Source organism: Ranitomeya imitator, chromosome 4 (genome assembly GCF_032444005.1).
Source record: "Ranitomeya imitator isolate aRanImi1 chromosome 4, aRanImi1.pri, whole genome shotgun sequence".
Classification (NCBI taxonomy): Eukaryota; Metazoa; Chordata; class Amphibia; order Anura; family Dendrobatidae; genus Ranitomeya; species Ranitomeya imitator.
In genome coordinates this window covers 725517259-725534179 of record NC_091285.1, presented here as the reverse complement: position 1 = coordinate 725534179, position 16921 = coordinate 725517259, and the positions used below count along the sequence as shown (strand labels likewise).

Below are 16921 nucleotides of genomic sequence, written 5' to 3'. Positions count from 1 at the left end.
TGGGGCTTCAGCATACTCAGGACAAATTGGACAACAACTTTTGGGGTCCAGTTTCTCCTGCTACTCTTGGGAAAGTTTAAAAAAAAAAAAAAAAAAATGCAGGCTAAAAATCATTTTTGTGGAATTTTTTTTTTTTTTTCACAACTCTGCGTTATAAACATCTGTGAAGCACTTGGACTTTCAAACTGCTCAACACACATCTAGATAAACTTGTTCGGGGGGTGGGGGTCTAGTTCCCAAAAAGGGGGTCACTTGTGGGGGGTTTCTACTGTTTAGGCACATCAGGGGCTCTGCAAATGCAACATGACGCCCGCAGACCATTCTATCAAAGTCTGCATTCCAAAACGGCGCTCCTTCCCTTCTGAGCCCTCCCATGCGCCCAATCAGTGGTCCCCCCACATATGGGGTATCGGCATACTCAGGACAAATTGCACAACAACTTTCATGGTCCAATTTCTCCTATTACCCTTGTGAAAGTAAAAATTTGTGGGTGAAAAGATCATTTTTGTGGAAAAAAATTTTTTTTTTTTTTATTTTCACGGTTCTACGTTACAAAACTGCGGTGAAGCACTTTGGGGTTCATAGTGCTCACCACACATCTAGGGAAGTTCCTTAAGGGGGTCTAGTTTCCAAAATGGGGTCACTTGTGAGGGGTTTCCACTGTTTAGGCACATCAGGGGCTCTGCAAACGCGACATGGCGTCTGATCGCAATTCCAGCCAACTCTGCATTGAAAAAAGTCAAAATGGCGCTCCTTCCCTTCCGAGCTCTGCTGTGCGCCCAAACAGTGGTTTACCCCCACATATGGGGTATCTACGTACTCAGGAGAAACTGGACAACAAATGTTGTGGTTCATTTTCTCTTTTTACACTTGTGAAAATTAAAAAAATTGGTTCTGAAGTAAATGTTAAAAAAAAGAGAAAAAGGTAAATGTCAATTTTTTTTCCTCCCACATTGCTTCACTTTCTGTGAAGCAAGTAAAGGGTTAATAAAATTCTTGAATGTGGTTTTGAGCACCTTGAGGGGTGTAGTTTTTAGAATGGTGTCATTTGGGTATTTTCTGTCATGAACACCTGTCTAAGTGACTTTAAATGTGAGATGGTCCCCCCCCCCAAAAAAAAGTTTTTTTTTTTTGTAAAAATTAGAAATCGCTAGTCAACTTTTAACCCTTATAACTTCCAAACAAAAAAAAAATTGTTTCCAAAATTGTGCTGCTGTAAAGTTGACATGTGGGAAATGTTATTTATCTGGAAAAGATTCGAAACCGCGCTTGAGGGAAATACAGAAACCTGGTGTACGAGTAGTACCAATGCTAATGCAATGAAAAAATGTGTATCACTATACCTGGTACAAACGACCCGGGAGAGGGGGTGCGTCTGGAACACTGAGGGGCCCATGGAGAATGGAGATTTCCATTTTTTCATAAATAAAGTAATATCGAAGAAATTTTACCACTAACATGAAGTACAATGTCACGAAAAAACAATCTCCGAATCAGCGGGATCCATTAAAGCGTTTCAGAGTTGTAACCTCATAAAGTGACAGTGGTCAGAATTGTAAAAATTTGCCTGGTCATTAAGTACCAAATTGGCTCTGTCACGAAGGGGTTAAACCTCTACAATATTGTCAATTGCAGTACAAAATGGATCACTATACACTATTATCTGGTGGTCAGTCTGCAGATGTTCGCCTCTGTGCACCTCTTGTTCTACCATCACTGGGACCCACAACGTTGACCAGAACTCTCATCTCGGCCTACATACTTTGCGATCTAGCAGTGATAAATCAAGGTCTCACATTTCAAGCATTGGTGATAACTGTGCAATCCCTCCAGTTTTGCAATGTACCTATCCTCCCACAAGACTTTATCCAAAATTTGATTGATTGCCCATCTTGGTGACCCCAGTACTTGCTGTTAGTTTCAATGTTGATGAATTTGTTCCTTCTCATTGATGAGAGAAATCAGTAAGGACCATGAGACAGACCAGGAGACTGGGATCTCCCGTCCAGTAGTTCTCCAAGAAATGCTCCTGTAGGGTTGTGTTCCTCGTCTGGTGTTCTTTCAAAAGGGCTGTTCATCGCTCTTCTGATACCTGTTAACATCTCTTTATAGGCTTCCTGACTTTTTTCAGATCCTGTATAGAAGGGAGAAGTCCCTGACATTACTTCTGATAACCACTTTGTTTTGCAGGAAGCGGTATGACGCCTGGCGCAGCCGGCTTCTCTCCCAGCGCTGCCTCGGACGCCAGTGGCTTCAGTCCTGGCTATTCTCCGGCCTGGTCTCCCACCCCAGGTTCTCCTGGTTCTCCGGGCCCTTCAAGTCCATACATTCCTTCCCCAGGTAAGGGCCCTGTTTGTGCTGTGTACCAGGTTTCACCAGAGTGCAGATCTGAAGTGTGAAGATGTTGACCCCATGTGTAAGCATGGCGTTACATTGATGCGCCACAATATAAGGCTCATCGTTTGTTTCTTTCTATTTGGAGTAGAAAACTGATCTGGCAGCGATGGGACTGTCTGGTGCGTAGGCAGGTTCTGATCACAACCAGATTGATCTAAAGGGAATCTGTCACCCCAAAATTCGCCTGTAAGCGAAGGCCACCGGCATCAGGGGCTTATCTACAGCATTCTGTAATGCTGTAGATAAGCCTCCCGATGTAACCTGCAAGATAAGAAAAACGAGTTAGATTATACTCACCCAGGGGCGGTGGCCCGGGTCCGATGGGTGTCGCGGTCCGGGTCCGGCGCCTCCCTCTTCATACGATGATGTCTTCTTTTTTTCCTGCCACGGCTCTGGTGCAGGCATACTGTATCCTTCCTGTTTAGGGCAGAGCAAAGTACTGCAGTGCGCAGGCGCCGGGAAAGGTCAGGGAGGGCCTGCGCACTGCAGTACTTTACTCTGCCCTCAACAGGGAGGATAAAGTACCCCTGCATCGGAGCCGCGGCAGGAAGAAAAGACGTCATCGTATGAAGATGGGAGGCGCCGGACCGCGACGCCCATCGGACCCAAACCGGGACCGCCCATGGGTGAGTGATATAACCTGTTTTTCTTATCTTGCAGGATACATCGGGGGCTTATCTACAGCATTACAGAATGCTGTAGATAAGCCCCTGATGCCAGTGGCCACAGCTTATAGGTGAATTTTGGGGTAACAGATTCCCTTTAAAGGAAGGTTGGACAAATCGCAGATACAGCCCAGTGGTGCTGTTTCTTCAGCCCGTTCAACACTCGGTTTAAGACTGTTGTACAGGTAACAATGGAAACTGACTGCAGAACAAGTGGTCAGCCAAGTCTGGTTCATATAATATGTATGTATTTTTTTTGTATTTCCTCTACAGGTGGAGCAATGTCTCCCAGCTATTCCCCCACCTCTCCAGCTTATGAACCAAGGAGTCCTGGCGGCTATACTCCTCAAAGTCCAAGTTACTCTCCGACATCACCCTCCTACAGTCCAACCTCCCCTTCATATTCTCCCACAAGCCCAAACTATAGTCCCACTTCCCCGAGCTACTCTCCCACTTCCCCAAGCTACTCGCCAACAAGTCCAAGCTACTCACCAACCTCTCCAAGTTATAGCCCAACCAGCCCCAGCTACAGTCCCACTTCCCCGAGCTATTCTCCTACATCCCCAAGCTATTCTCCAACATCGCCAAGCTACAGTCCTACTTCTCCCAGCTACAGTCCTACTTCTCCTAGTTACTCTCCTACTTCTCCCAGTTATTCTCCCACTAGTCCTAGTTACTCGCCCACTTCTCCCAGCTATTCTCCTACATCTCCCTCATACAGCCCAACTTCACCGTCATATTCACCTACGTCCCCATCATACAGCCCAACATCACCCTCCTATTCTCCTACTTCTCCCAATTACTCACCAACTTCTCCTAATTATACACCTACCTCTCCCAGTTACAGTCCGACCTCTCCCAGTTACAGTCCCACCTCTCCAAACTATAGTCCTACAAGCCCGAGTTATTCTCCAACATCGCCCAGTTACTCGCCTTCAAGTCCACGTTATACCCCACAGTCTCCGAGCTATACTCCTAGCTCTCCAAGCTACAGCCCCAGTTCACCCAGCTATTCCCCAACAAGCCCCAAATATACACCAACAAGCCCGTCCTACAGCCCAAGTTCTCCAGAGTACACGCCGACTTCCCCCAAGTATTCTCCAACTTCTCCCAAATACTCGCCAACTTCTCCCAAGTACTCACCAACATCCCCTACTTATTCTCCAACAACTCCCAAATACTCGCCCACATCTCCAACATATTCCCCTACTTCCCCAGTCTATACTCCTACATCCCCCAAATACTCTCCTACGTCGCCGACATATTCACCGACCTCTCCTAAGTATTCGCCAACTTCTCCCACCTACTCGCCTACTAGTCCTAAAGGCTCCACTTACTCTCCTACGTCCCCAGGATACAGTCCCACATCTCCAACCTACAGTATCACAAGTCCAGCGATCAGTCCAGATGACAGCGATGAAGAAAACTGAGCATTCCCTGGACTTGTCTGTCTCTGATGGTGTGCTTCGCTCGTCTAAATGAGAAATTCTCACATGATCTATCGGTTAGCTCTAAGTGCATGGATCAGGGTTGGAGGCTTCCTTGTACGGCTTCAGCAGACCACGTTGTATTCATGCCTTTCTTTGTGTGATAGACTAAAAGTTCATAATTTGGGGATTCATCGCTGCTTTAAGTGGCAAAATACAGTGTCTGATCGGCATCGGCGCATTATTTATAGTGAAGGATAAGAAGCTTCAGCGTTTTAGTTCTGATTCTGCTCGGACTGCTAGGATTTGCAGTCTCTTTTGCTAAATGTTTTTGGAAATCTTAATAGATGTTTGACATAAAGTGATGTTTTGTTCTTCTAAAAAAAATAAAAATAAAAGTTGAAAACTTCCAAAGTTTGGCCTGTTTCTTGCTTACATGTTTAGGGGATACTTTAGACTGGGCTGCTACAGTGAAGAAAATAATTATTTGATCCCTTGCTGATTTTGTAAGTTTGCCCACTGACAAAGACATAAACAATCTATAATTTTAAGGGTAGATTAATTTCTAACACTGAAAGAATATAAAAAATAAAATCCAGAAAATCATTGTATGCATTTATATAAATTATTTTGCAGTGAGAAATAAGTATTTGATCCCTCTGGCAAACAAGACTTAATACTTGGTGGCAAACCCTTGTTGGCAAGCACAGCAGTCACACTTTTTGTAGTTGATGAGGTTTGTGCACATGTCAGGAGGAATTTTGCTCCACTCCTCTTTGCAGATCATCTCTAAATCATTAAGGTTTTGAGGCTGTCGCTTGACAACTCGGAGCTTCAACTCCCTCCATAAGTTGTTCTATGGGATGAAGGTCTGGAGACTGGCTGGGCCACTCCGTGACCTTAGTGTGCTTCTTTTTGAGCCATTCGTTTGTTTCCTTGGCTGCATGTTTTGGGTCATTGTTTTGCTGGAAGACCCAGCCATGACCCATTTTTGATGTCCTGGTAGAGGAAAGGAGGTTGTCACTCAGGATTTTACAGTACATGGCTCCATCCATTCTCCCACTGATGCGGTGATATAGTCCTGTGCCCCTAGCAGAAAAACACCCCAAAAACATAATGTTTCCACCTCCATGCTTGACAGTGAAGATGGTCTTCTTTGGCTCATAGGCAGCATTTCTCTTCCTCCAAACACTGCGATTTGAGTCAATGCCAAAGAGCTCAATTTTCCCTTCTCCCATGAGAGAGGGTGTCTGCCCACCAAGGACAGCAAACCTACTGAATAAAAAGGTGGTACCTCTCCTCCGTGTCAGTTTGGTTTCCTGTTCGTGGGAACCACTTCCTTCTACAGGTACACAACTTAACCGGGAGGGTGTCCAGGATGAGGAATGCTTTTCTTGGGTCGGGTAACGCTGACGGTGTGGGGGGGGGGTTGGTGCAGGCAGAGACCTCTTAGGTTATTGTCTCTGGCCAACACAAGGTCCCGGATCTGCGCACTGATGGTTGCAGGAGCGCCCCAGCGATGTGCGACGTGACTCGCTTCTGGGACTGCGCACGTGCCAGGTGCGTTGGACGGAGTCGGCGTGCCTGGGGACGAGGGCACCTGAAAGCGAGGCCGCCCAGGTCTGTGCATGCGCAGGACAGATATCCGGCATGTCCTGAGGACTTCAGCGGCCATGCGGGACTGCGCAGGGCTATGGGATCCCTGCATTCAGCTCGCCGGATTTGAACTTCAGGAGACTGAGCCAGAGGAGGGCTGGGCCATCCGGTATGTAAGGGGAGATCCCCAGAAAGATGGTGGCATTTCCTGCAGCAATCCAGATCATGGATGAGCTGCAGTAACCACAGCAGCAGCATCGGCCGACACCATCATCTGCAATCGACACGGGAGCCACTTCAGCGTCGCCAGCAGCATCGGCAAGAACGCAGCAATGGCAGTTGTACAAGCAGCATGACCAGCCTGAAAAGCAAGGCAGGTCACGAGCCCACCTTCAGGGCAAGACATTCTTCCGAACCAGCTCAGCATCTTATTCCATAGATAGATCACTCGCCATTCAGCTGACCAATGTGAAAGTGCACTGTATTAAAACAGGTCCCCTTTCTCTGTGTATTTTTTATGAGGAAAGGCCCCTGAAATGTAGTTCAAAACAGAATAGGGAGTGTGCCCTGTGCAAGGGGGATTTACTGTGCACTTTACAGTAAGACTCTGCCCAGTTTGTATACAACAAACTCTCTGAAAAAAAAAAAAACCCAGGTTTGCTATGGACCTGAAGGGTATGATTAGATCGGAGGTCCAGGAGTCTAAAACACCTCATGGGAAGAGAGGAAGGAAGCCAGAACTACTGTCATCGGAGTCTGACAGATCCGTATCATTTAAGGGGGAGGATTCGGCCATGACAGATTGCTCCTCCTCTGAGGATATCGGGGGTAGACCCAGCTGAGGACACTGACAGGCTGGTTTGGGCACTATGGTCCACTGTGGGCATATCTGATCCCAAGACGACCAGAACAGTCCAGGACATTATGTTCAGTGGCCTGGAGTAGAGGAAGAGGCGTTCCTTTCCAGTTAATGAGAAAATCAAAATGCTCATTAGTAGAGGGTGAAATTGCTGGAAAGAAAAGGTCCACTACCATCAGAATTCTAAGATGCATTTTGCGGCTTACCACCATCACTCCTATAATATTGTCATTTTCTTCATCACCATCTATATCATCTAATCAAGTCTCTTCCCACAGGTATGCTGTGAATGTACTCCTCCTTCCCTGGCTGACTGTTTGTGAACTGCATTTACTCTCTGGTGAAATGTGTGTATATATATCTATATGTGTGTAGTGACGTATGTCTAGGGTTATATGTGTGACTAGTGATAATGTAACCTCTGTCCTGAAGGCAAGTCGCACCTAGGTGTTAATAGGTACTTCCTTGGGACTAGTAGAAATTGTCTCCATATCTCACCAGGAGGTCTAGCTGGAGCCAAGAAGAAGGTAACATTTGGCACCTCCTAGGTCTTGGAGGGGAGATGCTAATTGCGGCCTGAGGTGATCTATTCCTGAGAACCATCTCACAAGTGTCTCCAGAGGAAAATAATATATTCATTAGTAGAGCGTCCGTGCCCAATCAAACAGACCTCATAATTGCGATTAACCTGGGGGGCCGGTCTAGAAACCTGACCTCAGACCAAAGTTATAAATTTAGGCTGCAGAGAATTGTGTTCACATGATGGGGGCAGCCTGAGAAGCTGGTGTGATTCTTCCTGTAATGGGCTTTTTACTATTTCCCTCTCTAACCCAGGCACGGTATGTCTAAAGAGCTCCATGGAGTAAAGTGTAGTGTTGCCTCCCGCATCCTTCACTTTTGTCTTGGGTGAAGGACACAAGGAATCAACTTTTTCCGGACATGGAGCATCCACTGACGACTCGCTGCTTTTATATTTGGAACTTTCTGTAGAGGAGGTGAAAGAGCTGGAGGCTGAGTCAGCAAGGAAAGCCAAAACTTGTTCCTGCTGCTCCGGCTTTAAAAGCTGTTTTCCTACTCCCAGATAAGGGAGCCTTCGAGGCCTTGTGTAGCCAGACGATGACCGTGCCTCTACACCTCGAGCCTTTGGTGCTATTTTGCTTTTCCCAGTACCACCAGATGCTCCACTACCACCCCCACCATCATTACCAGTTGGCAACGACTGCCCACGGCCTCTTCCACCAGACTTCCTCATTTTTGCTGAAATGTTACCAAAATAACAACAGTTATATGCTACTGTTAAACAAGGTAGAAGGTGTATATTAACTATTGGAGAATTTATATCTCCTTTTTTTGGCGGGAAGACAGGAGAAAACAGGCCCTGTGTATTACACAACACAATGTACAAGGCAGAACGTGGCTGGCAGATATACGCCAAACAGAACTCCTGTAGATCCACTTAGTGGCTATTTAAAGCTCCCTTTTATTTTTGTTGGGGGGAGACTGCATGAAAAAACAGGCCCTGTGTATTAAAGTACCGTCACATTAAGCGACGCTGCAGCGATATAGACAACGATGCTGATCGCTGTGTGGTCGCTGGAGAGCTGTCACACAGCTCTCCAGCGACCAACGATGCCGAAGTCCCCGGGTAACCATCGGGTTACTAAGCACAGGGCCGCGCTTAGTAACCTGATGTTTACCCTGGTTACCATTGTAAATGTAAAAAAAAAAAAAACACACTCACATTCCGGTGCCTGTCACGTCCCCTTCCCTGCACTCCTCCTGCATCCTGTGTAAGCGCCGGCCGTAAAGCAGAGCGGTGACATCACCGCTGTGCTCTGCTTTACGGCTGACACAGGATGCAGGAGGAGTGCAGGGAAGCGGACGCTGGGGGACGCGACAGACACCGGAACGTAAGTATGTAGTGTGGGTTTTTTTTTACATTTACAATGGTAACCAGGGTAAATATCAGGTTACTAAGCGTGGCCCTGCGCTTAGTAACCCGATGTTTACCCTGGTTACAAGTGAAGACATCGCGACGAAATAAAGTGCTGGCCTTCTAGCTCCGACCAGCGATCTCACAGCAGGATCCTGATCGCTGCTGCGTGTCAAACACAACGATATCGCTATCCAGGATGCTGCAACGTCACGGATCGCCATCGTTCTAAAGTCGCTCAGTGTGAATGTTCCTTTACACAACACAATGGACAAGGCAGAACGTGGCTGGCAGATATACGCCAAACAGAACTCGCGTTAATCCACTTAGTGGCAATTTAAAGCTTCCTTTTTTTTTTGTTTTTGTGGGAGACTGCAGGAAAAAACATGCCCAGTGTATGAGAACACCCAATGTACAAGGCAGAACGTGGCTGCCAGATATATCAAAAAATACAAGGGCTGTAGTAGAATTTCAATCTCCCTACAATGATCTCAGGACAAGTATGGCAGCAATAAAAAGGACTGCTGCACACAAAAGTGTGGACAAATAAACAAGAGAACTGTGCAGAAAGGAGCAACAGGATTTTTGCTTTTAAAAAAGCAGTTGGTTTGCACAGCGGCGTACAAACAGCAATGCAGCTATCAGGGAGCCTTATAAGGCAGCCTAATAAGCTACAGAGCTGAGGAAAAAAAAATATAAACTCCACTGTCCCTGCAAAGAAAAGGTGGTGTTGGACAGTGGAAATCGCTACAGCACAGGCGGTTTGGGGGTTAATCTTCCCTCCCTAACAATATCCCTGCTTCTGACGAAGCGGCAGCAACCTCTCCCTATGCTCAGATCAGCAGCAGTAAGATGGCGGTCGGCGTGCACGCCCCTTTATAGCCCCTGTGACGCTCCAGAAAGCAAGCCAATCACTGCAATGCCCTTCTCTAAGATGGTGGGGACCGAGACCTATGTCATCACACTGTCCACACTCTGTGTGCTGCTGCATTGGCTGAGAATGGGGCTTAAAGCGTCATACGAAACGCGACTTTGGCGCGCATATCGCCGACCTCATGGCCGATCCCACAGTGGGATCGGGTTTCACGAAACCCGACTTTGCCAAAAGTCGGCGATTTATGAAAATGTCCGATCCGTTTCGCTCAACCCTATTTCTTACCATTTTATTAATGACCTATTCAGAGATCTAAATCTTCATATGTGGTTGTCTATCTGGATGACATCTGGGTTTATTCAGCCGATTGCCAGTCACACAGCTGACATATAAATACTGTTCTGTTTCTGGTGCAGGAAGGAAGGAAATTTTCTGTATGGACCCCCCCTAAGGTCCAAGCTGTGCCATCCAAATCTCTGAAAACTCTCTTACACTTACCTGGTTAACCATTGACCGATTTAAAGAAGAAAGGAGATGAATTTGTTAGATGGAAACCTGAGGCCATCAGGGCCTTCTTGGAGCTGAAGGAACGTCTCTCATCTGACCCACGTCGTCTTTTCATTGTAGAGGTCTGTGAGATGGACGTTGGGAGTGCCACTATTATGGGGGTACTATGGCATTGAGATATGTCTTCCCATTTGCTGGGATCCAATAAGGTGGTACATACAGAGACACGTTCTGGAGCTTGTCTGCAGATGCCTGTACAGGGGCAGTTGGTGCACAATAACTACAGACGGAGACAGAGATTAGAAAACCATAACTGTTCTTTAATGGTACAAGTATGGAGCAGACCAATCTGGTGGACGCACATTAAATATATTATATACACGCATATATATATACAGGGCATGGTCAGTATAATAGGGGAGGAGCTGATTCATAGAAAAAGTAAAAATCTAGACAGAAGATCAACTACTGTTAAAACAGTATTTGGTATCCAGTATCCAAAGCTGCAGCTTGGTGCCAGTCCTCAGGGTAGTGGATGAGCCTGTGGAGGTGGAAACTTGGTGTGGCGGTTCCGGCAGTGATGTTATATGGAGGGGACACCTGGAGTAGGAATCATGGGGTGGCAGTTTCGGTATTCACATAACATGGAGGGGACACTTGGGGTAGGAGTCATGGGGCGGTTCCGGCAGTGATGTTACATGGAGAGGACACAAGGGGTAGGAGTCACGGAGCGGCGGTTCCGGCAGGGATGTTACATGGAGAGGACACAAGGGGTAGGAGTCATGCAGCGGCGGTTCCGGCAGAGATATTACATGGAGAGGACACAAGGGGTAGGAGTCATGGAGCGGCAGTTCCGGCAGTGATGTCACATGGAGAGGACACAAGGGGTAGGAGTCATGGAGCGGCGGTTCCGGCAGTGATGTCACATGGAGAGGACAAGGGGTAGGAGTCATGGAGCGGCAGTGATGTTACATGGAGAGGACACAAGGGGTAGGAGTCATGGAGCGGCAGTGATGTTACATGGAGAGGACACAAGGGGTAGGAGTCATGGAGCGGCAGTTCCGGCAGTGATGTCACATGGAGAGGACACCTGTCTAAGAGTCGATCCTCAGTGTGAAGAACACTCTCCCCTGGAACTTGTCTCGATCGTCCTGGTTGTTGATATTGGCTGCGTTGACACGACACTCCACTGTGTGATCCATGTCACGAGTAACATTCAGGAACTTCACAGCCACAAATGGTTGTGTGTAGTTCTTCTGTGGGGAAAATACAACATTTATCAGAATAGTCAGAATAATCAGACTTCTAGTGAATGTCAAATGGAGACGATGGCACAAATTGAAAGTACTTCAATGTCACAGAGAGACATCCTAACCCTGTTAGAAATACTCCTACTCCGTGACTGGGAATGCTGCCATAGCATCTGTCATTACAACCTCGGTCATTTCATAGTGTCATTGCTCTTACTGTAAAGAATTTTTCCTTGTGAAATAGAATGCTGCCATAGTATCTGCCACACCTATCTCTTGGGGATGAGCATTCCATAGTGAAACTGCTCCAAAAGTAGTGATTGCTTTCCATTGATGGTGCCTGGGTTAGGGTTTACATAGCCAAGCATCCCTCCATTAGAAACCGCATAGATACTGCTGGGGGAGTCTCTGCTGATTCTAGGGGGAAGGGTTGGGGAAATGAAGGATCTTTTTCATATCAGACAAGTGTGAAGGGGAGATGTGATGTTGCCTTGAGGGAGCGAGCCCGTCCTATGATGGAGGGAGCGAGCCCGTCCTATGATGGAGGGAGCGAGCCCGTCCTATGATGGAGGGAGCGAGCCCGTCCTATGATGGAGGGAGCGAGCCCGTCCTATGATGGAGGGAGTGAACTCTTATGATGGAGGGAGCCCATCCTATGATGGAGGGAGTGAACTCTTATGATGGAGGGAGTGATCACTTATGAAGAAGGTAGCCCGTCCTATGATGGAGGAAGCCCATCCTATGATGGAGGGAGCCCGTCCTATGATGGAGGGAGTGATCACTTATGAAGAAGGTAGCCCGTCCTATGATGGAGGGAGCCCATCCTATGATGGAGGGAGCCCGTCCTATGATGGAGGGAATGATCTCTTTTGATGGAGGGAGTGATCACTTATGAAGAAGGTAGCCTGTCCTATGATGGAGGGAGCCCGTCCTATGATGGAGGGAGCCCGTCCTATGATGGATGGAGGGAGCCCGTCCTATGATGGAGGGAGGGAGCCTGTCCTATTATGGAGGGAGGGAGCCTGTCCTATGATGGAGGGAATGATCTCTTTTGATGGAGGGAGTGATCACTTATGATAGGGGGAGCAGCGAGGACACTCACCTGAGCTCTGTTACCATAATATGGGAAATACATGAGGTCAATGCTCCCTATAGTGTTATTCATCAGACCGGGGTAGTAGAGGCGATTGCCCAGGAGACGGTCATTTTCTTCAGTCTGGAGAAGAAGAATTCATGAGAAAAGGGGATCCCAAAGAAGTCGGCACCAAGCGAAAGATCAGCCGATCACACAGATGTGGACCTAGAGATCATGTATAGAGCTACGACAAGCAGGGCACCTACAGTATGCAATAGTTATATATACACTGTAAAATATACAGCCGACACCTAAACATTAAATAGTACCCATACATTATAGGATATCATACAGCCGACACCGGTACACACATTATAGGATATCATACAGCCGACACCCGTACACACATTATAGGATATCATACAGCCGACACCCGTACACACATTATAGGATATCATACAGCCGACACCCGTACACACATTATAGGATATCATACAGCCGACAACCGTACACACATTATAGGATATCATACAGATGACACCCGTACACACATTATAGGATATCGTACAGCCGACATCCGTACACACATTATAGGATATCATACAGCCGACACCCGTACACACATTATAGGATATCATACAGCCGACACCCGTACACACATAGGGTATCATAAGGCCGACACCCGTACACACATTATAGGATATCATACAGCCGACACCCGTACACACATTATAGGATATCATACAGCCGACACCCGTGCATACATTATAGGATATCATACATGACACCCGTACATACATTATATCATACAGCCGACACCCGTACATACATTATATCATACATATGACACCCGTACACACATTATATCATACATATGACACCCGTACACACATTATATCATACATACCTATCACTTACACATTATACACATGTGGGCAAAATTATTGATAGCCCTCGTTTAATGACAGAAAAACCCACAATGGTCACAGAAATGACTTGAATCTGACAAAAGTAATAATAAATAAAAGATCTATGAAAATGAACAAATGAAAGTCAGACCTTGCTTTTCAGCCATGCTTCCACAGAATTAAAAAAATAAAACTCATGAAATCGGCCTGGACAGAAATGATGGTTCCTTTAACTTAATATTTTGTTGCACAACCTTTTGAGGCAAATCACTGCAATCACTCGATTCCTGTAACTGTCAGTGAGACTTCTCCTCCTCTCGACAGGTACTTTGGCCCATTCCTCCAGAGCAAACTCCTCCAGTTGTCCCGTGTCTGACGGTCGCCTTTTCCAGACGGCATGTTTCAGCTCTTTCCAAAGATGCTCAATAGTATTTAGGTCAGGGCTCATAGAAGGCCAATTCTGAATAGTCCACTGTTTTCCTCTTAGCCATTCTTGGGTGTTTTGGGTCCTTACCCTGTTGCAAGACCCCTGACCTGTGACTGAGACCAAGCTTTCTGACACTGGGCAGCACATTTCTCTCTAGATTCCCTTGATGGTCTTGAGATTTCATTGTACCCTGCACAGATTCTAGACACCCTGCGCCTGATGCGACAAAGCAGCCCCAGAACATAACAGAGCGTCCTCCATGTTTCACAGTAGGGACACTGTTATTTTCTTGATATGCTTCATTTTTCCTTCTGTGATCATAGAGCTGATGTGCCTTGCCAAAAAGTTCCATTTTTGTCTCATCTGTCCATAGTATATTCTCCCAGAGGCTTTGCGGCTTGTCAACATGTAGTCTGGGAAATTCCAATCTGGGTTTTCTTGAACAATGGTTTCCTTCCTGGTTCGTCTCCCATGAAGTCCACTTTGGCTCTGTGGAGACCAGACTGAACCAAAGAATCCATCTTGTCTTCCTCCTGAGAAATCTGCTTCTAAACAGCAAACTTGACATTTCCTTTTATGGAAGTAATCACGCGCGCATTCCTTCTTGTTATCATAGTCCTTCACCCACATACCAGATATTGTAACATTTCACTAGTATAGACTTGTTTTGTAAGAGATTGTGAAATATGTGCGCATGTCTGTAAATGCCTAACTTTTTACTATATAAAGAAGGGACAGCACCCAGTGAGGCAGGCGTGCTCCGGGGCTACCCCTGTTTATGACCACACAACCTTTGTGCTGGGTGTCATTTACTTGGATCCCTACATCCAGGAAGCCAGGGACGGAAAAGGACTCAACATTTCTTGCCGCCCGAACAGGGACCCGAGGCGAGAGTATCTGCTCGAGATTCACCTGCGGATACGGACAACGGAGATCTGGGATAATGGACGGCAAATGAACTGAAAAACCTGGCCAGGTAAGAGACATTATTAGTTCTCTTTTATCTGCCCTGTATTATCCGAAAGATCTCTACGAGCCGTGTCACGCTGGGTTAGTCTAGTAGTGAGTAGATACCTATAAAACTCGGGTTACCATATTGTATAGATTTATGAGTCCTGTCCCTGGCAGTGTGTTAACAGTGTGAAGGTTGTGGCATGTTATGAAAGAAGGATAAAAGTACGTAAAACAATAAGCCGAAATTGTTAGGACAAGTCTTATTAGTGAAGTCAGCCTAACTGGGTCATGTGGTTGCGTCCTTTCGGGGAGACCTCCGCCCATGCTTGACTCTCTTTAAGAACTTGTTTCCTCATTTCTGGATAAGAGTTTGATAGAAAGCCCAGGACACGGGTCCATGAGCCTGGGACAAGTATGATAACAGAGACGGAAAGTTTGGTGATCTGTTTGGTGTTGCTGATCCTGTTTGCGTGCATTGTAGGAATCAAGTTTATTCTGCACATTAGAAAGAACGGAGCAGATCAGCCCTTCAATATTTTAGCTCCCTAGGAAGAAGGCAACGAGACATCACTCCAGAGAGGTGGTTGTCCAAACGTCACCTAGGATAAGTGTAGCTATTATTGAAAAGAAAAATGTAAAATAAACAGACAAAAACCGTCTTAGGACAAGTAGAAGCAAAAGATATCATACAGGAAAGATGTGGAAGGACAGTCAGAAGGCAGATCAGAAGGGTAAGAAAAAATTGGGAATTTCAGAAGCACTTATGTTTAGCACTGAATGGGAAAGACTGAGTAAAGAACGAGGTGGAATTATCAGGGATAATGGGTGGGAAGAAATCATACACTGTATGATAAAGGTCTCAAAAACAGCTAAAGAGGAGAATTGGAAGTATGATCCAGACACTTCCAAATGGAGTATGGGTACGAGAAAATGTTGTGCTACGACTCATTCAGTTCCTCCTCCTTATCTAGATCCGAATGTTCAACCATTTGTACCTTCAGGAGGTACAGAGGAAGGGAAACCCATACCAAATTTATATCCTGGGTTAAGCGGGGTGGAAGGATGGGTATGCCAAAATTGTGGCCAGCAGAATCCGGATTGGAGAACTGAGTGTTCCGCCTGTGGGGCCCCTAAAGGCCATCAGTTATTAGCACCTGTTAGGATAATAACAAAGGGAGTGAGAGAAGCTGATCCCGAGAATCCTAATCAAAGAATTACTAGGCAAATTGAAACACAGCAGTATTTTCCATGGACACCAGCTGAGGGTATGTCTCTTCTTATGAATGCACCAGATCCAACTCGATACCCAAATAGATTTGCTAGTTATATAGAGCAAATAATTCGCACACATAATGGTTCATGGATGGATGGAATGGAATTATGTAGGCTAAAAATGCCATCGGGAATGTTTCAGGAGCTGATTGTAGCAACACAGGCTCAAAGACCAGCAGGAGAAAATGTAAGAGCACCTTTTGTGATAGAGTCAGGAAACCGGTTTGTAGAGGCTCTAAATCAGTTCATGCAAGGAAAACAGAGGGAGAGAGGATCCACAGGCATAGTTATGCAGAAAGCAGGTCAATCCATAGATGAGTATTCCCGGGAGCTGGAAGATAGCTTTAGGGATGAGGGATTAAATATTGCTGATCCAGGAGTCCTCCGGCTCTATACTAAACAATTGATTGAGGGACTTGAACCAGGCATTAAGGAAAGATTCAAGTCAGCTACGCCAGATTGGAGAACTCTAGAACAACCACAGATAGTGAAACAAAGATGTATGGGCATTACTATGGATTTAAGAGAAAAGAAAAAACCTGTCAGAATAGCGCAAGCAAACACAACAGGTGGAAGGGCAAGACATAATTTTCCCTGTCATTACTGCAAGAAACCAGGACATTTCCAGAGAGAATGTAGAAAGAAGCAGGCAGACATAAAATCAGGAAAATTTGTACCAAAGAATAAGCCCTCAGACACCCAACAGACATCCATAGTGGATGGTCCCATACCAGACTCAGATTGACTCAATGTGTTACAAACTTCCCTACCAGCTAG

The 16921-nt window shown here is 46.2% G+C and overlaps 2 protein-coding genes across 3 annotated transcripts in view; one reads left to right on the top strand and one right to left on the bottom strand.

Moving 5' to 3' along the window:
* Positions 1 to 4903, top strand: part of POLR2A (RNA polymerase II subunit A) — a 52765-nt gene extending 47862 nt beyond the window's left edge. The window contains exons 28-29 of the mRNA XM_069767656.1: positions 2191 to 2340; positions 3336 to 4903. Of these exons, the coding sequence (XP_069623757.1) occupies positions 2191 to 2340; positions 3336 to 4492 (1307 nt within the window). The 3' untranslated portion in view covers positions 4493 to 4903. The remainder of the gene's footprint in view (positions 1 to 2190; positions 2341 to 3335) is intronic.
* Positions 4904 to 10557: 5654 nt separating this feature from the next.
* LOC138677478 (sodium/potassium-transporting ATPase subunit beta-2-like) overlaps positions 10558 to 16921 on the bottom strand; it is a 31266-nt gene continuing 24902 nt past the window's right edge. For both annotated transcript variants that reach the window (XM_069767654.1, XM_069767655.1), the window contains 2 exons: positions 12611 to 12724; positions 10558 to 11514 (listed from right to left, as the gene is read on the bottom strand). In XM_069767654.1, coding sequence (XP_069623755.1) covers positions 11353 to 11514; positions 12611 to 12724 — 276 coding nt within the window. In that variant the 3' untranslated portion in view covers positions 10558 to 11352. The remainder of the gene's footprint in view (positions 11515 to 12610; positions 12725 to 16921) is intronic.